This window comes from Hippocampus zosterae, chromosome 11, assembly GCF_025434085.1.
Source record: "Hippocampus zosterae strain Florida chromosome 11, ASM2543408v3, whole genome shotgun sequence".
In the NCBI taxonomy this organism is placed as follows: domain Eukaryota; kingdom Metazoa; phylum Chordata; class Actinopteri; order Syngnathiformes; family Syngnathidae; genus Hippocampus; species Hippocampus zosterae.
This window is the reverse complement of record NC_067461.1, coordinates 14885636-14913544: the sequence shown is the minus strand read 5'-3', so window position 1 is coordinate 14913544 and position 27909 is coordinate 14885636. Positions and strand designations below refer to the sequence as shown.

At 42.8% G+C, this 27909-nt stretch overlaps 1 protein-coding gene across 1 annotated transcript; it reads left to right on the top strand.

The window, feature by feature from the left end:
• Positions 1 to 325: 325 nt before the first annotated feature.
• On the top strand, positions 326 to 3153 carry LOC127610380 (transmembrane protein 121). The gene has a single exon (XM_052080501.1). The coding sequence runs from the start codon at positions 1610 to 1612 to the stop codon at positions 2558 to 2560; it is 951 nt and encodes a 316-aa protein (XP_051936461.1). The 5' UTR covers positions 326 to 1609; the 3' UTR covers positions 2561 to 3153.
• The last annotated feature ends 24756 nt before the right edge of the window (positions 3154 to 27909 follow it).

Genomic DNA, 27909 nt, shown 5'->3' with positions numbered 1-27909 from the left:
TCCCTCTTCTGATCACTTCTCATTCTCTTCCGCTGCAACCAGCAAGAATGCACAGTGCCTTAATCAACTGCTTACTAAAGGAGGTTAGCGGAGCTTTTTGTGAGACTCAAATGAGAAACAGCCTCAGAAAATGAGATACTGGCACTAGACACAATGTGGAAAAAAAAGACAGATACAAAGGGAGTGTGTTAAAAAAAAAAAAAGATTGAGACTGAGAAGTTGTGCATTCAGCCAAGCTGCAAAACTCCCCCGCCCTGCATTTCATCACCCTATGTAAACGTCTCTCTCTCTCTCTCTCTCTCTCTCTCTCTCTCTCTGCAGCTGTGGTGTGCCAAGCATCACCTCCACAGAGCAAGTGCCTTTACTTGAGCAGAGGAGGGAGAGGGGAGAGGAGAGTGGCGGCACGGGATAAAGAGAAAACCCTCAGGAGCGTGCACCAGGGTGCATATGCGACTTTGCTGAGAGAGACGGAAAGTGCACAGGGAAACGGGCAGAGGTGTTGGAGTATCAAAGTGATCGCTGGGGCTGGGAAAGCCTGCAGAGGGTGAATCAAACACTGTCGCTGTTGATCCCGGTGTGCCTGGCACAGCAAAGAACCCGGAATAGTAGAGTTAAAAGGTTGCGGGATTTGGCAAGTGGGGGCTCGGGGGGGATCCTTTTACAGAGACAACCGGGCCAGATACATGCTGCGAGACACAATTGACTGGAGAGAGATTGTGACACATTTGCTGCAAATCTTCTTCCTTTAAAGGCGTCAAAAGGCTAGGTAAGAAAGACAAGACATTACTACTTTTGGCTTCACTGATGCTGGATGATGGAGACGAAAACTCTGTGAAAGAAAAACCCATTTCAAAATCCAGACTTACTGAAAAGCTCTTTTTACTCAGAATTCTTTTCTGGGCTTTTGCACCCTCAACCAGCACAACATATAAATAACCTTCTTTCTCCAGACCATTAAGATGCCTCCTGCTGATGCAGTCTGAACTGTAAGTGGATTACAACCGCAATGTTTTGGGACTGCTCTTTGAAAAAGGAAGAGGAAAACCCATAAGTGGCGGATTTGCATCTGTCAAAGTAGAAGAGGATCCTGTGCCGCTTTTGTCTTTCTCTTGCTGTGGATTACAGATGGGCTTTCTGATCTCTGCAAAGTCTCATGGGTGACTGCGCACCAGTCATTAGGATAAAGTACAAAGGGGGACTCAAGTGAGGACTAAGATGAACCTTTTTCTCTGAAGATCAGGAAAATACGAATGTTGAAAGTGAATCTGCAATGTAATATTTTGTACCTAATAATAGGACATCTAAGTCATTTGTTTTATTTAAATGTTTTAAATTTAAAATGTTGCATTGCATTCAATGAGGATGAGACATGCTGGCATCCGTTAACTTGCTGGCACCCTGGTTGAGAGTGATTCTCTGTATGAAGGGTTCTGTCTACCTGGCAGGTGGCTTGGATATAAGCAAAGAGTGACTGAGTTGATATTCGTAACTCCCGTTTCCGGGATTCTGGCTAAAACAGAAGCCACTTTGGCGAATACTACAACCTGGGCACACAGAGGACACTCCTCTCCAGGACACACCTTCTCCTCCGCCTCTCAATTTCGCAAGGATGGTACCCCCACCTCCCACCAACAAACCACACGTATGCCTGTCCACCATCCTCATCATGAGCAGCATGGCATTGATTGATGCCTACCTGGTGGAGCAGAACCACGGCCCGCGCAAGATTGGCATCTGCATCATGGTGATGGTGGGAGACATCTGCTTTCTGATTGTCCTGCGCTATGTGGCCGTATGGGTGGGGGCCGAAGTGCGCACGTCCAAGCGGGGGTATGCCATGATCCTTTGGTTCCTCTACATCTTTGTGCTGGAAATCAAGGTCTACTTTGTGTATCAGAACTATAAGGCTGACAGGAAAAGCCTGGACGCTCTTGCCAGGAAGGCACTAACACTGCTGCTCTCCATCTGCATTCCAGTGCTCTTTGTGGTGCTGGTGGCTATTGACCACATGGAGTATGTGCGTGCCTTCAAGAAGCGCGAGGAAATCCGCAATCGTCTCTTCTGGGTGGTGGTGGATTTGCTTGACATTCTGGACATTCAGGCCAACCTGTGGGAGCCCCAGAAGAAGGGCCTCCCTCTGTGGGCGGAGGGCTTGATGTTTTTTTACTGCTACATCCTCCTCCTCGTGCTACCCTGTGTGTCTTTGAGTGAAATCAGCATGCAAGGTATCAACATTGTGCCCCATAAGATGCTTCTGTACCCAATCCTCAGCTTAGTGACCATCAACGTCATCACACTCTTTATCCGTGGTGGCAACATGATTTTGTACAGGGATGCAAGGGTGTCGGGGATCCTAATAGGGAAGAACGTACTGGCTATCATTCTAAAGACCTGCAGCTTTGTCCAGTACAGGAGACAGTTGCAGAGTGCCCCACCTGCTTTTGGTGTTGAGCTGCAGAAAAACTCACTTGCCCACGCTCGCCCTGCCCCCACCCCTCCGCAAGTCGTTATCCAGGACCAGACACCCTTGCCTGAGGTGACAACATGCGAGCACACGTGACAAGATGCTTTGCAGGATCCTCAAGATGCTGGCAGGGCACAATGTTTTACACTTTTTTTAGGTCATCTGATCAAACGGAATACTAATGCACACACAAGAGTGTTATCCAGCATTTCCAGGTGTGTCATGTTGCAATTTAGATCTTGTGATTTTGTTGAAATGCTTTCCTCCTGTGAATTTGGTTGATTGTGTATTTTTCCAATGGTGCGGGGGGAAAAAAAACAAGAGTACCGGTATATATTTTCAAATTGGCTGTTGCATTCTAATGTGTGATGCGGTGTCTATTATTATTAATATTTTTATTTTTTTGCTTGAGTCTTATTAGTCGATGGCTTTCGAACAAAACCTGAGCAAACAATGAGGGACTCCAATTAATGTGAAAATAACTGTTCAAATGATGGCAGAAGTGTCTTTTCTATGTGACCTTTTGATAAAGTACTGTCCTTCTTCTGTGAGAACAGGGTTTGCATCACACCATTTCAAAGTCATTGGACCAGTTAAGTCAGTGTGTGATTTGTTTTCAAGTCAAATTCCGCAGGTCTTTAATTAACCTGTGCTGCAAAAATAAAACATAAAATGATTTTTCCACTCAATGCTGAAGTGATGATTTTGCAGCGTCTATCTATCTATCTATTCTTTCTTAATTTAAACCTGGCACCTCCAGTTAGAGACTCCACAAGGCATCATTGAAAAGGCATCATTGAAAATTTGAAAACACGGGAGACAAAAAAACTGTCTCCCATGTTGCATAAGACATCATAAAAGAATACTCTATATATCTCGGTGTTTACTGCCGAAGTAGCCAATAAACTCCGAGATGGCTTATTAATTCAATGTTGGTTATTTTGTAGGGAAAAAAAAACATACCTTGTAAAATAGCACAAATCACATACTTGGCATATGCAAGGTGAAGAAACTGGACCATTCCCACCAAACAGCATGGGGAGGTCAGTTATATAGCAGCTAATTGGGACTTATGAACTCGATTTCAAAACAGGCTTCTCTATATAAGGCATTCATTACATCTCTTAGCATCTGTAACTACAGTCTCCTTAACTTATTTAAAGCACGCTGGCTTTTCCGAGAGTGCACTAACTGGTTCACTATTTGAGCCAATGAGAATAAGGGTGGGCTAGTTCTGTTTTTGTCATTTTTAATTTCAATGCAGAAATGAAGAGCGAGTGAGAGGCATATCTTTCAGATTAATATCGTGTTAAATCAAGGTTAAGCAGCAATTTTGATATATGAGGGCAGTCCATCATTTCATTCAGCACCTTTTTTTTAGCTTGGGGGGCCAGTGCATCTTCATGTCAGTAAAGGTGAACGTTAGTTATCACTTTTCATTTGGATCTATGAATTATGAGAGTGGTGATCATATGCTGGGATAAAAAGCAAGACATCATAAATTCAGCAGGTGGGCGCAGCTTCAACAAAGGAACACATACAGTCTTTAGAATTAGAAAAATTGATTTGTCAAATATAATTCTGCAATTTACAATGTGCCTATTAAAAAGAAGACTTAAAACAATTTCTGAAGTAACCACCAATTAAAAAAAAATACCAGGTTACATTTAGCCCATTTTATTTTCAAGATGGAATGTCAGTTATAATTTTAAAAAACAATCATTACCACATTGTTTGGGTCCTCTTGATCTTATGAAGCAAATGATTTGCATCTGTTGAGTGAAAAATAAATCAAAGAATAAACTATAAGGGGAAAAAAAATAATTTCTGTTGCCACTCGTCCCACTTCAGATTCAAATTATTCAGACCTCTTCCACAGAATCAGGAAGAACATGGAAGTAGATGGCTCATAAAAGTGCACAGATTGTCACTCAGGGTTCAAAGAGGCTCAGTGGAGGCTTGGTAGGTCACGTGACCTGGTGATTGAGACCTTTGTAATGACATATTAAAATAAAGGAAACTGCTACAGAAGTCATGATGAGCTCGGTTCTAAGTCTGCTGAGAACAGTATTTTTTATTGGGTTAATATTACATGAGCACTACATTATGATGACACATCACGCTGTTGTGAGTTGTAATGTTTAAATATGAATGCAGCAAAATCTCTCAGATCACCGAAGAACCATTAATTCATTCATCATTGATTAAAATACTGCCGACTCAAAAGAAGACCCTCAAAAAGGTGTCAATGGTGCTCATGTCCACTGACCCCACAACACCACCTAGTACTAAATGAATAGTGCAGACATTCAGGTAAATGCATCACACTCCCAGATGTTTTACTGAGAGTGATATTGGGTGCACTGGCCCACATTAACGCTGACATAACATAGTGGCCTGTACCCAGCAAGAAAGAGAAACGGCAGCAGTAAATTCACAACCCGACCTTGGGCAGTCTGGGATAGCAGCACGGCCGCGAAAACGAATCTATTTTTCATGGAAGTCATGTTGAGGCAGAAAAATAGCAGAAATAGATGCTCATCAAATATTGATTTCCTTCTATTGGGGCTAAGCGATCATAGATTTCGGAAGAATAGTCAGAAGATGTTTTTCAGCTTGAACAAAATTGTCTATTGATGATTTTGCATTAACTTAAAAAAAAATCCCCTTAAAGGTCCACAGTTAAAGTTCCGTGTACATTTCAAAGTGTGATGGCCAGTTCACATGATGAAAATGTCCATTCAATACATGCAAGCAAGCCAAGATGAGCTGAAGGCTATTTTGTTGTAGGATGGTTAGCACTGATTTGTTTTTTCGCAAATTATCTTGGGACATTTAGAAGGGATTGCAAATATGGGCAACTTACTCTGTCCTATTAATCCTACTGTAATAAAAGATCTGAATTTGTCATAAGATCATGCCCATGACTTGAAATGACAGAGTTAGTCTCTTCAGTCCTCCTCCGTGAGTCATCACCTTACCGTGGTGGGGGGGTTTGTGTGTCCCAATGATCCTAGGAGCTAAGTTGTCTGGGGCTTTATGCCCCTGGCAGGGTCACCCCGTTACGGACTCGGGTAAACCGAGTTAGGGAGGGGGATCCAAAAAACGTAGACAAAAACAAGGTCTCCGATGTAAAGACAATTTAATGTCCAAATCGAACCGAAAATAAGCGAGAACATAAAGCGCTGGTCCACAATGAGGACCAGGAGGTAAATCCAAAAACGACTAACAAAAGGTGCTTGCACAAAAGAGCAAGAAAAGGAAAGTAAAGCCCACAAACTACGAACGAAAAACTATGTAACACTTTGTACACGCAAGAAAAGCCAGATCATCAAAACAAAATGGTACTTACATACAAACTTGGTACCGAGACTACACGCGAAAACACGCCGAGGTCAAAAGCCACTAGTCAATGAGCAATGAGGTGAGCAATGCCATAAACAATACTCCCACAACAGGTGAAGAACGTAGGAGTCCTTAAATAGTGTCTCTATTGATTAATGATTGCCAGCAGGTGTGCTAGGGAGACCACTCCTGCCACCTGCTGGCCAGACCGAAAAACCGAAATGTGACACACCCATGGCAAACAGGTTCTAGGTGAGGGGCCAGACAAAGCACGGCTCAAAGACCCCTGATGAAGATTAAAATAAATGGATCTAAGTTTCCCTTCCCCGGAAGCGGGTCACCGGGGCCCCCCTCTGGAGCCAGGCCTGGAGGTGGGGCTCGTTGGCAAGCGCCTGGTGGCCGGGCCTACACCCATGGGGCCCGGCCGGGCACAGCCCGAAGAGGCAACGTGGGTCCCCCTTCCCATGGGCTCACCACCCATGAGAGGGGCCAAAGGGGTCGGGTGCAATGTGAGCTGGGCGGCAGCCAAAGGCGGGGACCCTGGCGGTCCGATCCTCGGCTGCAGAAGCTAGCTCTTGGGACATGGAATGTCACCTCTCTGGCAGGGAAGGAGCCCGAGCTGGTGTCTGAGGCAGAGAACTTCCGACTGGATATAGTCGGACTTGCCTCCACACACAGCCTGGGTTCTGGTACCAGTTCTCTCGAGAGGGGTTGGACTCTCTTCCACTCTGGAGTTGCTCACGGTGAGAGGCGCAGAGCAGGTGTGGGCATACTCATTGGCCCACGGCTCAGTGCCTGTACATTGGGGTTCACACCGGTAGACGAGAGGGTTGCCTCCCTCCGCCTTCGGGTGGGTGGACGGGTCCTGACTGTTGTTTGTGCATATGCACCAAACAGCAGCTCAGCATACCCACCCTTTTTGGAGCCCCTGGAGGGTGTGCTGGAGAGTACTCCTGCTGGGGACTCCCTTGTTCTCCTGGGGGACTTCAATGCTCACGTGGGCAATGACAGTGAGACCTGGAGGGGCGTGATTGGGAGGAACGGCCCCCCCGATCAGAACCCGAGTGGTGTTTTGTTATTGGACTTCTGTGCTCGTCACGGATTGTCCATAACGAACACCTTGTTCAAACATAAGGGTGTCCATATGTGCACTTGGCACCAGGACACCCTAGGCCGCAGTTCGATGATCGACTTTGTAGTTGTATCATCGGATTTGCGGCCGCATGTTCTGGACACTCGGGTGAAGAGAGGGGCGGAGCTGTCAACTGATCACCACCTGGTGGTGAGTAGGCTCCGATGGTGGGGGAAGATGCCGGTCCGTCCTGGCAGACCCAAACGTATTGTGAGGGTTTGTTGGGAACGTCTGGCGGAATCCCCTGTCAGAAGGAGTTTCAACTCCCACCTCCGACAGAGCTTTTCCCATGTTCCAGGGGAAGCGGGGGACATTGAGCCCGAGTGGACCATGTTCCATGCCTCTATTGTTGAGGCGGCCAATCTGAGTTGTGGCCGTAAGGTGATTGGTGCCTGTCGTGGCGGCAACCCCCGTACTCGCTGGTGGACACCAGCAGTAAGGGCTGCCGTCAAGCTGAAGAAGGAGTCCTATCGAGCCTTTATGGCCTGTGGGACCCCAGAGGCAGCTGACGGGTATCGACTGGCCAAGCGGAACGCAGCTTCGGTGGTCGCCGAGGCAAAAACCCGAGCGTGGGAAGAGTTCGGTGAGGCCATGGAAGCCGACTTCTGGATGGCTTCGAGGAAATTCTGGTCCACCATCCGACGTCTCAGGAGGGGGAAGCAGTGCACCACTAACACTGTGTACAGTGGTGATGGGGCGCTGCTGACTTCGACTCGAGACGTTGTGAACCGGTGGGCAGAGTACTTCGAAGACCTCCTAAACTCCACCAACACGCCTTCCTTAGAGGAAGCAGAGCCTGGGGACTCTGAGGTGGGATCTCCTATCTCTGTGGTTGAAGTCACCGATGTGGTTAACAAGCTCCTCAGTGGCAAGGCCCCAGGGGTGGATGAGATCCGCCCGGAGTTCCTCAAGGCTCTGGATGTTGTGGGGCTGTCCTGGTTGACACGCCTCTGCAGCATTGCGTGGTCAACAGGGAGAGTGCCTCTGGTTTGGCATACCGGGGTGGTAGTCCCTCTTTTTAAAAAGGGGGACTGGAGGGTGTGTTCTAACTACAGAGGGATCACACTCCTCAGCCTCCCTGGTAAGGTCTATTCAGGGGTGCGGGAGAGGAGGGTCCGTCGGGAAGTCGAGCCTCAGATTGAGGAGGAGCAGTGTGGTTTTCGTCGCGGCCGTGGAACAGTGGACCAGGTCTACACCCTTAGCAGGGTCCTTGAGGGTATGTGGGAATTCGCCCAACCAGTCTACATGTGTTTTGTGGACTTGGAGAAGGCGTTTGACCGTGTCCCTCGGGGAGTTCTGTGGGGGGTGCTTCGTGGGTATGGGGTACCGAACCCCCTGATACGGGCTGTTCGGTCACTATACCACCGATGTCAGAGTTTGGTTCGCATTGCCGGCAGTAAGTCGGAATCGTTTCCAGTGGGGGTAGGACTCAGCCAAGGCTGCCCTTTGTCGCCGATTCTGTTCATAACTTTTATGGACAGAATTTCTAGGCGCAGCCGAAGCGTTGAGGGGGTCCGTTTTGGGGACCTCAGTATTGCATCCTTGCTTTTTGCAGATGATGTGGTGCTGTTGGTTCCTTCAAACGGGGCTCTCCAACTCTCACTGGAGCGCTTCGCAGCCGAGTGTGAAGCGGTTGGGATGAAAATCAGCACCTCCAAATCTGAAACCATGGTCCTCAGTCGGAAAAGGTTTGATTGCCCCCTGCGGGTCGGGGAGGAGATCTTGCCCCAAGTGGAGGAGTTCAAGTATCTTGGGGTCTTGTTCACGAGTGGGGGCAGGAGGGAGCGGGAGATCGACAGGCGGATCGGTGCAGCGTCTGCTGCGATGCGGACGTTGTATCGGTCTGTCGTGGTGAAGAAGGAGCTGAGCCAAAGGGCGAAGCTCTCAATTTACCGGTCGATCTACGTCTCAAACCTCATCTATGGTCACGAGCTATGGGTCTTGACCGAAAGAACGAGATCCCGGATACAAGCGGCCGAAATGAGTTTTCTCCGCAGGGTGTCCGGGCTCTCCCTTAGAGATAAGGTGAGAAGCTCGGTCATCCGGGAGGGGCTCAGAGTCGATCCGCTTCTCCTCCACATCGAGAGGAGCCAGATGAGGTGGCTTGGGCATCTGATTCGGATGCCTCCTGAGCGCCTCCCTGGTGAGGTGTTCCGGTCATGTCCCACCGGGAGGAGACCCAGAGGAAGACCCAGGACACGCTGGAGAGACTATGTCACCCAGCTGGCCTGGGAACGTCTCGGGATCCCCCGGGGAGAGCTGGAAGAAGTAGCTAGGGAGAGGGAAGTCTGGGCTTCCCTGCTAAAGCTGTTGCCCCCGCGACCCGGCCCCGGATAAGCGGTAGATGATGGATGGATGGATGGTCTCTTCAGTCATTGCTCTGACATCTAAACACATTGCTTTGTCTCACGTTGGAAGTTGGAAGTAATTTTTTTTCCGGTTTCTACCAGGTTATGTTGACTCATAAAAGATTTAGATGGTGTATTTTGAGAGATACTCAGTCATCTGTTTACAATGTGCTCCGCAAAGTCCCAAAAGGCTTCAAGAAAAATAGCTGTTGGTGAAAGGAAACATCAGTTTATATGTTCTGTAAATTATTAGACCAAAAATGTGTTATTACTCTCGGCGGGAACACATTTGCTGAGTCTAATTGAGCTGTCTACTTGAAAATAGCATCAAGATAAGGAAGGCGATGGGAATGGCCTGACTGACATTTTCAGATTCTAATTCTTCAGTTCTTAGTTGGCTTCATTCTCCTGTAGTGGTACATTTCTGTTTGTGGGTAATTAAAGTCAAGAGTAAATATTCAAGTCAAAACTTGGTCAGCAGCTAGGGCAATGTAAGAGAAAGAAAACAGACGATTATTCCAAAAACCCATAACGGACACTGGACCTAAAATAATTGTTTTTTTTTAAAATGCGTCTTTCAAGAGGTGTGGTCTAAAATGATACTTTTGAAGGCCAAATATGCGTTTGGTGAGTCCAGTGCTGTGATGGGTCATCCACAGAGGTCAAACTTTGTGCGCGCGTGTGCACATGTCAAATGACGCTAATTCTGTTTTAAAATAGTTGGATCTCTGGAGTGCTTGCAAATGTAAGTGTGAAATTGAACAACCAAGGAAATCCTTTGTCTAGTTCTGAGAATGTCTGAGGAAGACCCCCCCCCCCCCCCCACCCACCAACAGAGAAACCCAATCTTGTAAACAGTGTGGCTCATTTACATAATAACGCCCTCAAACTGAGTTTCTCTACCCATGACATCTTCAGATAGGCCGTGCAAAGATCCAGATCCACTTTCCAGCAAGCGGCAAAGTCTAGCCATTGGACGATTCACCATCTGAAACGTGCAGTGGCACTATCATGCAGAAGCAGCCGCATCCTCCTCAGGAGTGACACTGCTGCTATCATGTCAATGCCTAAAGGTAAGCACAGAGCCAGAGCAGAACAGATTAGCGTGGGTTTAGGGTGTTAGCTTCTCATAAGCAGCACAAACTTGATTGATTGGTGATGTTGGTGCAGTGGTGGAGTAAGACTTTGATTTTGGGAAAATTATTAACATTATTATAATTACTATTATTATTTTTTGTCTTCATGGAGCTCACTTTATTTCCACACAGAAGATGCCTCCTGTTGTCATGGTATTGAAATCTGTAGTCACCAATGGCCCAGTGGTAACCTGTTAGGCTAAGAGTGTCCACTCACTCACCTGGATGAGACAAACAAGCTACATTTTAGAAATATAGTTTGACAAAAGCACGTCAAAAATTTTATTAAAACGCCCGAGAGCTGATATAAATTGTGTTAAAAATGCGCATCCTTTAAAAATAGTGGCTGTTAAATGGAGACTCAGTTTCCTTGTGCAGGTATATGAGGTTCACAGTCCAAAATCTAGAAAATAAAACAGTTGGAAGTTGAAAAAAAAAGAAAACATTCATAATTCTTTTCTGGAAAGAAAATCAAGAGTACCGAAATAAATCTTAACAGTCAATGACTGTTTTTTCAAGTTGAAATCGCTAATTTTCACAGCATAGTATAAAAGACAACTTGCAGTGATTTTCTGTCTTCTCAGAAAAAGGCTGGCAAGCCACATTGCATCTCTGTTGTCCTCTTCTCCTTTCAAAACAATTGTCAGTTAAATGGAGATCCAGCACGTCGAAGCTCATGTTTTATGATACCTGTCCGTGAAGAGAACCCGTCCATTCTTCACACAAATATGCTCCGCGACGCCACACTTTTAGACGGCATAATTCACATTCAATATACAAGTAAAAAGAAACACCTTCTGTTGCTCTTTAGACGACTGAATGGTTGAACACTCAAGTGAAGTGAAGTGAGCCGCTAATGGCATTTTGCAAGATAGAATGCTATTCGGCTAAAGGTTTAACCTCATCGTTTTTGAGGTTTCCTAATCTTCCACATGGGTGCTTTTAATTGTATGGTTTGGACACACTGTTGGAAGATATCATTTCAGACGTTTTATGATATGTGCAATTTACAGCACTCATCCCTTGCTTTCATTGCAATACGAAAGAGGGTTGAATCATCAATACCACGAAGAAAGCTCCCCTAACAGGAGTTACAAGACCTCTCAGGACGACAGACCTACTCTGCTGTTAACACAGAACCCGTTTGTCTTGTCTGTTCAAAACAACAGTTCTAGATCGTTTCAAAGCATATATGACCTCTCTAATTACAGTCGATGTGTGATGACGTCATGACAAGCAACCGGTTATGTATGCATACACACTTATTTGTCTTTCATCAGCACATGGCAGAAGAAGTGATTGACGGTCTGAATCTTCATATATTGTCCCGACATTCACTTCTTCCACCTACAGTTCACATTGACATGGAGTCATTTCAGTGCCGTTTGTGTAGAACAGCAACCACAAAACGATGGATAAAACCTGCGCTTGAACAAGCTGTGCAAAATGGTCCACGGAGAACAAGTTCACCTTCACCTGCGTGCCCATGTGCGTATGTTATGTTTTCTTGGAATGTTTGCACAACTTTAATTATTAAAGGTGAAGAAGTACTTAGAGTTGCTGCCTGAAAAAAAAAAAAGAACTGTGGAGAGGCCAAAAGTGACATTAAAGCAGGTGCATCTTTGTTGGCAACAACTAGCTGTGTATTCAAGTCAATGTGGACACAATTAGCGGTTTGCCCAGATCCAAATTCTCATCTGTTATCCCACAATATTTTCTCATTTCTTCTTGACAGTTAGGTATAATTTACCTTACATGAGCCCAAATCACATCCAAATGAATGTTAGACCTTATCAAGTTTTACACATAAAAGGAATAAATCTGATGATCTGTAGTGAGTCGGGCACAGGAAAAGCTGCCATCATCTGAAAGAGTTGAAGATCAGTCAGAAAATGTGGCCAAGAGGAGCTATGTCAAAGACGACTGAAAAAGACTCAATTTGTTTTTGATTCATTCATTGCCAGCCATTTGCAGACCCTCCTTTATCCTACAACGTGAATAAAAATAAAAAATAATCTAAAAAACTAAAAAAGCATAGAGATTGAGTGCCTGGTTTCTTAAAAACATGAAGAAAAAAAAACACCCATCCTTGGCACCAAATAAGTAAGTGAAAACAAACAAGTTCTTCACAAAAACAAAATATTAATGCAGGGGTTCACTCTTGCAGCACGGTGGTCAACTGGTTGGCATGTCTGCCTAACAATGCAAAAGTGCAGTGTTCGATTCTGGCTCCAGCCTTCCAATGTCGATCTGATTTAGCTGATATTTGACTGATACAATTTTTTACAATGTGTTTTTTTCCACAATAACACGTATATAATTAGCGTTTATCCCTCATAAAAACGAAGGCAAAGAAGAGATGATGGAAGACCACAGAAAGGCACAGTTTATCCTCAAACAGTACCACTACAATGAGTGGCACTGGCCATGTTGTGGCTGTCCAAATCCGACTTTGTGTGTGGAGGTCACAAGGGGGCTTATTTATAATCTTGTTAAACCATACATTTTAGAATACTGAAACACAATGAGTGAAGAGCATCGGCAAGTTGTAGCTTCCTGCGATGTCATGTTAGTGCTTACAGCGCTCCAATTATTCCTTACACTGCAGGTGAGAACTTGTGTCTTTGATGCTTAAATGACCTTGTGAGATTTAATCACCCCCCCCCCCCCACACACACACACACCCTTCAACAAACCCGTGTTCCTTAAAGTAATTAGTGACAGGAAGGTAGAAAATCAAGATGAAGCATGGTGAGTGACAGCTGAGGGATGCTTGCGGTTACCTTATAGAGATGAGGTCACGGTGAAACAGCGCTGACATGACGATACTAGATTTCATGCAGCAGATTGAAGAATTTTGGCTCATTAGTATTGGTATTAAGAGCATGGAAATGGTACTCATTAAGTTCATCACAGACTGACAAGCGGAGTGGTCCTGTTTACACGCTCAGCCTTCGTTTGATGCCATTTTATCATGATATGCGTTTAAATTTTAACTACACAACCATAAAGAGGTATTCATTCATTGCATATATTTTCTGTTTCCACAGATATGTAGGCTTATTTATGTGTTTGTTAATTATTTAAGAATCATATCGAGACCTCATGAAATGCTACGGCACAAATAAGCTTCATTAGCCCACTTGTCTTCACATAGCTGCCCGCAGGATGTTCACACCGGTCATGCAGTTCATGAAGTGAGGACGATGCCACAAAAAGAATCTGCAGCTGCATTTCACTGATACTTAGGGCCGCCTTTACCTACTCATGGGCTCACTGGGCTAACTATCAAATAAAGACCCCCTTGACAAACCCTAACCGAGATTCCCTCGTCATTTTGCAACACTGACAAACAGATCAGAACACCCATTTATGCTTTTTATCAATTTTACTAGATAGAATAACACATCAAAAGGTTCACAAACTACATCTTCATGAACCAAAATAATATTTTCAAGGTGGCCTGATGGACCAGTGGTTAGTGCGTCGACTTCACAGTGCAGAAGTGGATGTGGAGTTTGCATGTTCTACCCAGGCCTGTGTGGGTTTTCTCCGGGTACTCCGGTTTCCTCCAACATTCCCAAAACATGCATGGCAGGCTGATTAAACACTGTAAATTGTTCCTCGCTGTGAGTGTGAACGCGGATGGTTGCCCATCTCTCTGTGCTCTGCAATTGGCTGGCAACCGGTTCAGGGTGTCCCCCGCCTACTGCCCGAAGACGGCAGGGATAGGCTCCAGCACCCCCCGCAACCCTTGTGATGTTTAAGTGGAACAGAAAATGGATGGATGGATAGAGTATTTTCAATCACTTCTATGAATAAAAAATATTTTTTAAGAACATCACACAGTGACACTTTACCAAATTAGGACACACTGCACTCTTGCACCAACAATACTTACCCACGTAAAAATAACACACTTGCCAATTTTGAGTTGTGAAAAATAGGGAGATTTGTTTTTTTCATTGGCATATCGGCCCAAGGTTTCTTTGCCAGGTGGAAATGCAGAGCTGCTTCTCTGATATTCAATCAGATACCTTGTTCATCATTGAGAAAATGGTTAAATGAGCAGTTTTACGTGATGAAACGAGTACCGGATGAGGGTAAATAATGAGGTTGCAATGCAAGGCATTCACTATGAAGTGTATATATTTCTCATCGTATTAAAGTGACTGATCCGCCAGGTTACTGAAAAAGAATAAACATCCGCATAAAGTATTTTGAGCTAAATGCGAACGAGCTGCCTGGTAACGACCACAGCGGCTGGCTTTTCATTTTGACGTTTTTGAAACTTTGATGTGTTGTGCCCATCGATTAACAATATACCTGGTCTTTTGACTTTTCCTTTCTCTGCATGCATATATCATTCATATTCATGCGTTGTTATTCCTTCAACTACATTGACCATCAATTTAACGGCTTTATTTATTTTTTGATTTATTTATTTATTTATTTTTTTTAATGTTAATCTTTTGGACCACTGCGCGACCGTTGACAGATTTCCATCTTCGGCGTGACTACAATTTGACTTTCTGCGACTGTGTGAAGTGCGAGGGAGGCTTTGTCGTTACATTGATGACGTCTCCACTAAGTAGTGCTACCACAAATACAATTACGTGGTACTATTGGGACTTACAGTGGGAGGCTGGACTCATTTTTAATTAGCTGAATTTCCTTTGTGCTGGCCAGATAACCCTCATCTTTTGCAAATCTATTTCAGATCAAACGCACACAATCAAGTTTTCATCTCACAGATGAGTAAACTCTTAAAAAAAAAATCCTATCCTCTTTAATATTTTTAAATCAGTCACACTTTATTTTATGGATGACAGCATAATATTACAGTTACAGATAATATCAGGAGAACATTTGTGTTGTTTCTCATTTTAAGATGGGCGGGGAGAAAGAATGTTACCTTATTTACTTTGATGTGATTTCATTAAAAGTTGGAAGATGATGCATGTACAATACATAACACGACAATGTTTAAATGACAGTCCTGTTCCAATATAACATGTAATATTTGAAGCTATTGAACTGAATCGTAAAATCCAGCGACTTTCTATTTTTTAATGGGCTAAGTCAACTGGTTGTGTGGCCAAATAGAAAGAAACTCAATCAGTAAAAGAGACTTGGATGAGTAAACAGTCAGAAGTTTTAAGAACAACTCTGTACTATATAAATATGGATACAAACATATTAGAAACAGCTCTGACTACAACATCAGTGCATACCACAAACATAATCATAAACATATTGTGAAATGAATAATTTTCTGACAATACAATCACAAGTGATTATTTTATCTTCTCTTACTATTGTAACAAAGCTGGTGTTGGCAGGCGAAAGCCAAAACAACAACACCACCACCACACAGACACTTTGCCATGGCCCAAAAGTGCGAGAGTGATTACCATCACAGTTGTAGTCCTGGGCAGAGCTATTGTCGACTTCCTTAAAAAGTTCTCCTTCCTACTCTCTCTCTTGTTTAGCTCCTCGTGCAATTTATTGTACACGGGAGAAATGAAGCAGAAAATAACCGAGTTTGCAGAAGACCAAGCAAGCAATTTGTGAACTTTTGCTGCTTCAATTTATGTACTGTACGTTTATCAACTTATTTAAAAAGAATAACAAACACAGCAAAAACAAAGGAACATCTTTGTGAATTTGATGAGTACAAAATATTGCTCCACTCTAGAATTGCATGTGGTGGTAATCAACATTACACAGTGGATGACAAGTGCAAAACAAAGAGATCCGTGGCAATTTGAGTTTCCACAATAATTCATAACAAAAAAAAAATCCTGGAAATGCAGAATTCTAATCAGACACGATGACTCCGTGACCATCTAAAAACACGAACTTGGATGTTCGATGAGCTTCGAGTGCATGTTGTTGTCACAGATAGAATTTTGTTCCTGTTAGAACAGCTGTCTACTGCATCTTTCAAGTAATAACTATAATGACATTATAAACTATAAAAGTGGACAAAGACCTCCAGAGCTGTAAGGTTACAGCTGGAGAGTTAAACAATGGGCTGGAACTTTTGTTATCAAGTTCAGAGTAGAAAGTAAATCTTACTTTTTTCTTTTCTGATATAAAAATGATTTAGTAGATATAAACACATAACGGGGTAGGACTAGATACGTTTTTTACTTCATCCTACTCCCTTGAACATAATAACTGTGTTGAATGAAGACTGATTTCTTTCTTTTTACTTTTTTTATCTACCTTATTTTCTGTCAAATTATTACTGTATATGTTTTATGTTCAATAAACAAACAAACTCTAACTGCAGACTTGCTGACAATTTCCTGTGGGTTTATTGCTGGTTTTATATTAGAATTACCGACTGTATCCCAACTTCACTGATTTTACACACTGTCGAAGCTCCAGGGATTCTAAATTGCAGCTCACATCTAAGTTTAACTCATTTGTTAGACATCACGGCACTGACGTGCTTGCCAAAGCATGACTAATCCATTGATGTCTTTCCTAACTTTTCAACAACAACGTGATACTTTTGTTTTGCTAATTTAGATGAAAAACGACTGAATCCTGCAGCTCACCAAGCAATGTTGCTGCATCACCCCCCCCCCCCGCCCCAAAAAAAACAAAACAAAAAAAACAAATTACTTTCTTCGCTGCTCACCAAGCAGTTAAGCACCGCACATCTACTGATCCTCTGCAACAAAACAAATGTGCCTCTGTATTGGGTTCTGAGGATCCCCATTCAGTACACCTTACGATATTATATTTTACTGACTGTCCAAAACCTGGCGTCATTGTAAAGGAACAAGCAGATTGACAAAAAGGAAGCAAAATCAAATGATAAAGGAGAGAGGGAGGCTATTTCGTAGGTCAAGGATCAATCAACCCATTCACTTCCTGCACCCATGCGTTGAGATGAAAGAAACTTTCCCATCTTTGCATTCGAGCCACAAGTATTAGCTTGCCTAACACTACTCACTGTGCAACATTTCAATTGATTTCCACCATGTCACTCAATGCAAATTGCACTGAAAAAAAATGTTTAATTTACTGGATCCAGATATATTTTTTCAGTAGATATATGGTCTAGTATCAATGCCTTTAATAGCTTTTCAACAATATAATAAATTATTAATCCATCAAAATATTTTAAGTAGGACTGTATATAGTCTTTGGACATACAAGGACTGCATGCGGGGAGCACATTTGGGTAGTAGCTAGCATGTCTGCCTCACAATTGAGACTTTAAGGTTTTGAATCTATGTCGGAGGTGGGTAAAATTAGAACTCAATGTTTAATGAAGTCCTCCAATCACATGAATGTGAGTGACAATGGTAGTTTGTCTCAATACAGTATGTCCTGAGATTGGTGGCATAGCATCTAGAAGAGGTATTGAAAACGAGGGAGCAATTTCCATCTGAACCTTCAACTAGACCAGACCTGCACACAAACACAGAAACTGGTTCTTAAACAAAGCTGAATCTTTGAGCTCTTGGGCATGGAAACAGTCAACCGATCAAACCTGTGTAAACATTGGCCAGGTCTCACTGAAATTCTGGTTCACAGTTGTCATAAATGTTTCTGACTGCTCCGAGGGATCTAGCTCCTAGCCTCTAGAGTAATAGTGCAGTGGACGTCATGTACTGGCATCCACCATTGTTGACGAGAGGCTCACGTTGGAAAGCTGGCTCAAGGTGGCTGCCAGACTGCTTCAGAAGGAGCTTCTACATGGAGGCAGAAATGTGACCGAGACGGGGTGCTTGCTGTCCCTGCGATTTATCGGTGCGGCTAAATCACGAGCGAATCTTAGCTCCACTAGCCACTCTCATTTCAAATCTCTCTACAAATCATACTTTGCAGGCGGCGTGCAGGGCGAGGACCATAAAAATGCCCCCAAAATAATCATCCACCGCAACTCTCTTTCTATGCTTTCATACAATAAGTCGACGAAAAGAAATCTGATGTTCATCATTTAAGACAGTGAAAATATGTCCTGGACCAACAGTCACCAAGTGTGTTGGGCAAGTCACTTATAGCATGTGCTTTTCTGTATGTACGGTATGTTACTGCTGCTCATGCTAAATGGTTTGTGTCACAATGTGTGGTGGTGGAGGAACCCAAAAAGCAGGCAGGAGGGAGGAGCAGGGTGAAGTTGACAAATTGTATTAACACTAATGAAACTAAATCCAAAACAAACAAAGTCTAGTTAACAAAAAGAGTCCAAAGTAACAAACAAAAACTATGGCTGAAGCAAAAAACTAACTATGACATAGACAATGACAGAAACAAACAATGACCCAACCCCGAATGGTCGTGTCGGGAGTCCTTTTAAACAGACAACTAATGACACAATGACCAACAGGTGTGCAGCTGCAAGCGGAGCCCTTCAGTGCCACCTGTTAGTTACAAACAGAGCCATGACAGTAACAGAACCATGACAGTTTGAAACTAAAGTTGGTTTGTATGATTCAAAGTATTTCAGGGAAAAGAAAAAGTGTTGTCGTACTTCTATCTCAAGACCACTGTTAATGGATTTGTTGGTCTGAGAATTGATTGTATGTTAACTATTGGGGAAGTCTAGCATTTAGCACGGTCTAACTGTGCGCATGGGTGGAGTTTTCTTTCTTTTCGTATTTTCGTATACGCGCGCAGGTAATAATGGGCGTTTGCGCTGTTGTAAGAAATGAACATAGTAGGTTGCACTTTAGGCTTACACTTCATACTATTTATTAAATTAAATACGATGAAATTTTATGACCTAGTTGACTTTAAAATCGCCCAATTAATGTACAAAGCACACAATAACCTGCTCTGCCAAAACATTCAGAAGTTTTTTGAAATTCGAGAAAGCAACTATGAATTAAGAGGTACCAACTTATTCAAAAAACTCAAAACAAGAACAAACATCAAGCAAAGAAGTGTATCTAGCAAAGGTGTTAATCTGTGGAATAATCTCGAAACGGACCTAAAAATGAGTAAATCGCTTGCTGAGTTCAAAAACAAATTCAAAAAAATAGTACAAACAACCTACACCAATCAGAGTTAAAATGATAAATTCTAAACATTAAATATAATGATAAATCAGAACTAAGTTGATAAATAGAGAAAGGTATTGCAATATCCATTATGAATACAAGAGAAAATTGACACAAGAGTGCCAGGGTGAGGATGTATATAATCCCGATACAAACCAAAAGTTGTGAAAATATCACGGTTAAGGGTAAAGTATGAGCCTTAATGGAGACTTCTTATTACTTTTTCTTTTCTGATTGATATAAAAATGATTTAGTAGATATAAACACATAACGGGGTAGGACTAGATAAGTTTTTTTACTTCATCCTACTCCCTTGAACATAATAACTGTGTTGAATGAAGACTGATTTCTTTCTTTTACTTTTTTATCTACCTTATTTTCTGTCAAATTATTACTGTATATGTTTTATGTTCAATAAACAAACCAAACCAAACCAAAACCAATACAAGTGTACTACAAGCATGTGAACATTCAACATTCTCGAAAAGCTTTCTCTGTGTTGAGGGACATTTTGGAGAGCAAACAATTAATTAACCAAAAACCTCTTCACTGCACTTCTGGCCATTAGTAATAAAGATAAGTTCCATATGCCAATCAATAAACTCCTGTTGTGGCTCCATTCAACACCACAGCTTATAAGGACAAAATAGGAATGGCACATAATATCTTGAAGATTAAAATATTCTCCACGGGCTCAGTTAATTATGACATGATGAAAATTGTGGTTTGCTGTGCTGATTAAAAAAGCTGAAGTTCATCAGTATTTCTAGGGACCATCCACTGAATGTAATGAAAACAGGCAAGCATCTACTATGTCAAGTGGCTTTAACAAAGGCTGTTCTCGTTTTATGAATGGTTAGTTACATCTCAATTTTAAGTTGAAGTGAACCGAGTGCAGATAAGCATATGCAGTAATTCTACATGGGACAGTCAGGTTAATCTTCATCTTATGGAAGTTTTCATTCCTGCTATTAATATGCCTCATAAGAATGCCGACCTAGTAAAGACAAGCAAATTCTGATCCATCTGTTTCAGGGGGCAAGTGAAGTCAAGTCAACAGTATTTATAGAGCACTTTCAAACAGCCATCGCTGCATACAAAGTGCTGTACATGGAACAATTTAACATGCACAATAAACAGTAAGACAAATCGGCAATAAAGGCGGTAGAAAGCACCAAACAGTAAAATCAAGAACAAATCTAAGTCACGCTGAGTCGATGCACATGCACATTGTAAATATATCCATTTTCTATAGCGTTTTTCCTCATTAGGGTCATGGGTGAGCTAACAATTACGCCGGCTGATTTTAGGTTGAGAGGCAAGCTAGGTACACAGGAACTGGTTGTCAGTCACTTGTACCATTCACACAAATTTCATTTCACTTCAGCAATTGAGCAACAGAGAGCAGCTACTGAAAAAGACAACCCAATCAATGCCCACAAAGACAGACATTTACCCAAATGGAAACTTTCATCATATACACGAAGAAAACACTCTCAAGAACAAGGAGAACATGCAAAAAAAAAGGCACGCAGGAGGGCCAGAGCTGGACTGTGAACAGTAATGTAAATATCAACGGTGCAAGTGGTGTAATGCTTTGGGGCTCAGACCGCATTAAGGGCCCAACAAGGAAGGGAGAAAAAAAACAGCTGTCAAAAATTCCAACTGACAACTGATTTTGTAAATAGAACAGCTCGGGGCAGGTCAATCACACTGCGGGGCTGCTATGGGAGGAGGAAATTATCATTTCTCCAATCACCTGTCTGTCACGATGAGTCTCGATGACGTGCCGTGGAGCGTGCAAAAAAGGAATGACAAAAAGGAGATGAGGTTAACACTAAAATGACTTTTTTTTTTAAATCAAAGCCAGGCAGACGCTTAAATCCCGGCAGAGTTGAGAGGTAGTTAGCCAGCGAGTAAAGCTGCATTGACTGTCCCTATGCCATGCCACTTCTCCGGGCGGTCAAAGGAAGACTTAGCAGCCATCTTCGGCGCATTCAGATATGCCCACCTGTGAACCTGTTGCAGAGACTATTCTGTTCACACATCGAGGACTTAAGGATTTTATTCTGTCTCCAGATGCCAATGCAAAACGTTATTGGATAGCAATAGCTTGCTTGTGTACTGTGTGCCTGCCACACAATTGCCACGATGACCCTTTTGCACATGGTTAAACAGATTTAAAGATTTTAAAACAGGATATATTGTATTGGACCATTTTTGTGGAACTGTATTGCAAAAGTTCAATATACAAACCACAATATTAAAATTGTAAAAAACTGCAAAAATACGCAGAGGTTCGCTCGGATGGCTTTGCCTGTGTGTGTGTGTGTGTGTGTCCAAGCATGTGCGTAAATGTGTGCATGCGTGTGCATGGGCATGTGTTTGGGGAAAAAAAATGGTGAACAGCAAGGATACTGCACAGAACCCTCAAGCTTCCTGGCCTCTGGTAGAGGACCCAAGTTGAATGTGGGACGGACACCACCCGAGGGGTGAGACGAGGAATTTTATTTTTATATCTCAAAAGATTGTAGAAGTGTGAATGTCATGAGATGCGGGCATGCGTTATCTACATGCAAGCCTGTCGTTTACAAAGAGATGTGGCAATGCTCGTCAATTGACAGAATTGGCAAGCTCGAATCAGTGAATCCTTTGAAGCTTGGAGAGCTCATTTAAAATCCACAGACGCTTGGAAAGCCTCCAACATAATTTCTCATGCCATGTGGCTTCTTTACAATCATACAATCATTCATACAAGTCACTCACGACAAGGATATTTCAATGCCATTTGTGAAAAGTGCCGAGTCAGAGCTCTTGTTTAACATCCTGTGGAACAATTTATCTATCAGTCAAGTTTCCAGCAAATTTGAACTTCATTAGAACATAACAAAGGAGCGTGACAACGGCCCATTAGGCGAGTTCTACAAATTTGCTGAACTTTATATTATAATTGCTACTGTGTCCATCATACTGTATATTTTCTCTCTGTTGTGTACCATGGAGGACCAAGGACCAAAGAAAGCGCTTAAATCTTCAACAAGATTTTCACAATGTTGGAATGTGTCCTTTTATCACTGCTTTTGTTCAGCAAGAAGTCAAAAGAGTATTAAACAATTATGACAGAGGAGGCTTGCAGTACCTGCGGTTGGAGTTTTCTAGTTACCAGTGATGGGCTACAGCTCAATTTAACACACTGAAGCTGTCAGTAGTCCTGGAGGAAACTCTCAATTATCTTGCTGCAAACCTTCCCCTCCGACTGCATTTTTTGCCAAATCGCTCCCACTGGACTGATCGAATTAGGGTGAACTAGTGGTTACTCTAAAATGGTTCAATGATTTTGTTGTTTACGATGATACTAGTGCAGCGTGTTATACCGGAGACAAATTCCTTGTGTGTTCTACATACTTGGCCAATAAAGATGATTCTGATTCTGATTCTGATTCTGAATTGAGATTCATAGACATCGACTAGTGGGCAGGTTTGCAAAAGCATTAAAAAAAAAAAACACACACACAAATACTATTAATATGAGTGCAAAGAAGGCAAGCCCTAACTGTGAGGGCATAAAATGAAGGTGTGAAGTTTGCATGTTGTCCCCGTGCCTGCGTGGGGTTTCTCCGGGATAGGCTCCAGCATGACCGCGACCCGTGTGAGCATAAGCAGATCAGAAAATGAAAGGATGGATATACTGCATACATAAATGTGCAAACAGGTGGAATTGGAGAGTGAAATATTTAGTTCCTGTGATGTGTATGTGTGTGTTTTATTTTCGATTTGTTGCTTCCTATCGAACGGTAAAATTGTGTGGGAGCATTTATATTTGATTGACCAGTAAACAGCACTTAAGGTTGTACCCGCTTCTTGGCCAAAAGTATATGGGATCCGCTCCAGCTCATAGATACGATAGCTAACAGCCCCGCTGGATATGAATTTCCTGATGAGAAGAGTGAACCCCTTTCAAGTGACCCTTCCTCGCGCACATTTGTGCTGCAGGCAGGGAACATCGATGATCAAAAGCCTTATCTTGTGAATACAAATCTAAAATGGTTGTTGTCAATGATGCAACCGCAAAAGAATGTGGTCGTGGGCTCATTTGTCACGTTCAGATTTTCAATCAGGAGGGTGAGGGACAACGTTCCGAAGCAAAACTACGGACCATCCTCCGTATCGATCTATCTATCACCAGGTGATGGATAGATCGAGACCCGGTGAAGTCTGTTCAAAGGAGGTGAGCTTGTTCACCTCCTGCTTCACCACATCCCATGACTTACATTGGCACACATACCACCTGCAAACTTATCTCATGAGTTTGCTAATTTCTCAATACTCTACACAGTCTTCACATTTGACCTCCACCGTCTTTGGTTGTTGCGCTTTGTTGAACCTATTGTTCATAGCCGCAACACAGTCTGGTCTGTAATACTACGTTGGAATGCATGCTTATCTTGAGGATGTCAGAGGAAACATCCACTCATTTTAAAAGAGACGATGTTCGTGTTTTTATGATCAGCAGCCACATTTACTGCTGAAGTGCACGATCAGGACTGTTGGCAAGGCCATTCGATTTGCCACTATTTGGTTATAAAGCATTGTGTTTGGCAAATTGGATTTAAAAAAAAAAGAGAAAGAAAGAAAGCTTGCACCAGATGAAAAGTACAAAGATTTCAGAAGTAATTATAACTCATTCTGCAGTGGCCAAAAATTTTATATTTGTTGGGATATTTAGTCTTGGCTTTAATCAGGTTGAAAGGGTCTGTAGCAGCAAATATTGTTTCGTTGCAATCCAAACAAAACCATCAAAAGCAAAAACAGCAGCTGGACTATAACCAATAGAGTACATGTAATAATTGAAGGTAAATGTGTATAACATTTCCTTGCGTCAATTTTCTTTTTCGATTACATTCAACTTGATGACGACAAGCAGCCATCACTTCCAAGTCCTCGGTGGGTTGTGTGAGCTACTTCTGTTATCCGCCGCAGTCTCTTTAACTGTACCGGTAGTGAGTTGTGACAGTGGCGAATTGTCCAAAAAATCTAGCTTTATGGTGTTCTGCTGGCCATGTCGTCGTCAACTTGAAAATGAAATGCGAGCATTTCGAGGAAAAAACATCTCGTGCTGTCATGCTTGAAGAAGTAAGCACGGTTGTGCTCCACAAATATATTTGTTTGGAGTGGATTGTAAAATATGGAAAAAAGAATCAACGGCACTCAGCCTTGATCTCTTCTCCTACTTAGCATCCATCGGGTGAGATTTCACGATAAAACTTGTCACATTGTGCCTTTTTGTTGGTGATCCGCCGAACTTCAATTGCCAATGCCAGCTGTCAGATTGAGTGTCACAGTGGCCCAGAGTCACACTGACAAATCTGTATTTGTTGATGTCCTCATAAATATGTATTGCAGCTGCACCGCTGTATTGACACTGCAATTATGCAAATGTTTCACATTTTAAGAACCCCAGGGGTTCGGTGTATCTGTCTCAGGGGTTTGACGGAGCCTCTGCCAAGGACGGCACGCTACTCAATATATCCATGACACGCCCACTTGGCCATCACTGGCTGCAGATGATCACATGACATTGCTTGTCTAATCAGTGCTGTGGGAAATTTAGTTCGCTTCGTAGTCAACATGTGACTATCGGGATAGTACGTAAAAAAAAAAAAAAGTACAATCTCTTGAAATGTTAGCGACTTTTTTTCTGTTTTTAATGAATGCATTTTTTTAATATGTTGAATTTGTAATATATACAGGTATATATATCGTCCAGTGGTTAGCACGTCGGCTTCACAGTGCAGAGGTACCGGGTTCGATTCCAGCTCCGGCCTCCCTGTGTGGATTTGTTCTCCCCGGGCCTGCGTGGGTTTTCTCCGGGTGCTCCGGTTTCCTCCCACATTCCAAAAATATGCATGGCAGGCTGATTGAACACTCTAAATTGTCCCTAGGTGTGAGTGTGAGCGTGGATGGTTGTTCGTCTATGTGTGCCCTGCGATTGGCTGGCAACCGATTCAGGGTGTCCCCCGCCTACTGCCCGGAGACGGCTGGAATGGGCTCCAGCACCCCCCACGACCCTAGTGAGGATCAAGCGGTACAGAAGATGAATGAATGAATGAATGAATATATCGTGATCATAGATAAAGGGCAGAGGAAAGCCGTTGTAGTGGATGTAGCGCTCCCTAGTGATGGAAACATCAGAAAGAAGGAACACGAGAAACTCGAATAATACCAAGGGCTCAGAGAGGAGCTGGAGAGAGCCTGGAAGGTAAAGGTGACAGTCGTGCCTGTGGTGGTCGGAGCACTCGGGGCAGTGACCCCCAAACTGGATGAGTGGTTGCAACAGATCTCGGAAACAACATCGGACATCTCAGTCCAGAAATGTGCAGTGCTGGGAACAGCAAGGATACTGCGCAGAACCCTCAAGCTTCCTGGCCTCTGGTAGAGGACCCGAGCTGAATGAGGGACGGACACCACCCGAGGGGGTGAGACGAGGAATTTTATATATATATATATATATACACAGTATATACCGGTATATATATTTTCACTAATGAAGGGTTCGTTGAATGTGCATATTAACTGGTTGGGTTCGATAAAAGGCTCTAAAAAGGTTAAGAACCACTGTATTAAGAGAAATTAACCAATGAATTATTTACAGTGTTTATCGTGATGAGTGATTAAGCTAGCTGCGAATGACGATGATTATAACTATTGTATTTTTTTCTCATTTTCAACATATGTCGTGGATTCCCTTTCGCCAAAAGACAACTATTGTTTGCCTTGCATTGCCATTCTGGCATGGTGACACATCATTTGAAAACTCTTATGTATAGGAGTCTCCTCTGTGTGTAAAATCCTTGCTTTTATTGTAAAAATGATTGGCTAATGGAGTAGCAGGATGTCAAACATATTTCACAAATTCTCAACAATTTCCTGAGCAGGATGACAAATTGTCCCTTCCCTCGTGCACTAAGCATGGGCGGTGAACGCGGCCATGAATACAAAACAGAATGGGAGCTTTAACTTGGCTTGCACCTACTGCAAAGCAGTCTGCGTGTCCCACTATGCCTTGTGCTCGTTGCAGCGCGAGATCTTTCTGACATGAAAGCCAGATGTCTCTTGAGGCTGCATGTAGCAGAGAGACATGTCATTGGCAAACCCCCACAAGTTAAATACATGTGCGCCTTTGGCTGAAGCGTGGGATTTATTGATCCTGTCACATTTCCATGAATGGCTAAGCGAGCAGGCTTCAGCTTTAACAAATCAGGGTCGGATTGGCTGTAGTGAAATAAATAGACTTAGACTAATCCCATACTGCAGATAAAACACAGCCGAGAAGAATGCGAAGGCAGGCTCAGAAGTGATTGGCAACTATTGAAGGAGCATAGGAGGTCAAAGGATACAGGGCGACAAAGCGGAACATAGAACAGAAGTATAAATGGGGCTATTGTCAGGCACCCGGAAGATTCCGGATTTCCTAAAAATTGGTGCAAATAATAACAAATAATGACACTAGACAACAAGCAAGGAATAATGTGAAGAAAACAAAAATTGCTTGCACAAGGCAGAAGAGCAACAACAACAACAACAACAAAAACCTGGACGGAAGTAGCTTGTAACGAAAGTACGAAAACCAAACCGCTTGGAGAACAAACCGTCATTGCACCAAGAACTACTTACTTGAAGAACGAAGAACATAAGCAAAAGCAAGAGCCAAAGAAATGAAGAAAACATAAATCAAGGAAAGAGCCAAAAACAGAACCAGAGTAATGCGAACGTCGAGCTGAAATGCACATGAACAATGACTTGAGCAAGGTAAAAATTATCCAAGAGCGTCAAGTGGGTCCATGAGGTCCTTAAATAGTCCCGCTAATTGTCATGCCAGACAAGTGCACAGCAGGAAAATCCAATTTTCTGTTCCCAGTCAGAAACGACTCCAATAGTTATCATCAAAACTGAATTCTTACATATCACCACCGCTTGTGTTACATTTCAATTCACTAATGTTCTGGTGAGTAATACACTTTTGAACTTCTCCGTGTTTTTCGTGGCCTGTGTCCCTCATTGTTCTGATCTTATGTAAAGGAAAGCAAGCTCTTGAATATAATTTTCTTGATTATTTTTTGTGAAATCCAAATTTAGATGACACTTGGTATACTGATGATTACTGGGTAATTGGGGTCAACGTTAATCAAGAACAATCGTTTAAAACCCTGTATTTATTTATTACTAAGTAGTCACAAAAAGAAATACCCGTCAGTCAAATATGTACAGTACTTTAATTGCGTCCAAAGGAAATGATCCCCAAAACAATTTAACATGCTGCCAATATTCCTCGATAGATGTCTTCATAATTGTTAATTAACCAGTCTATCAGATGTGCTTTTCTCAGGCTTGTGGCTTATGATGGAGCCAACCATGGTCAATTTTGGGGGGGAGCAGCTCCTCATTTTTGTTGATTTAC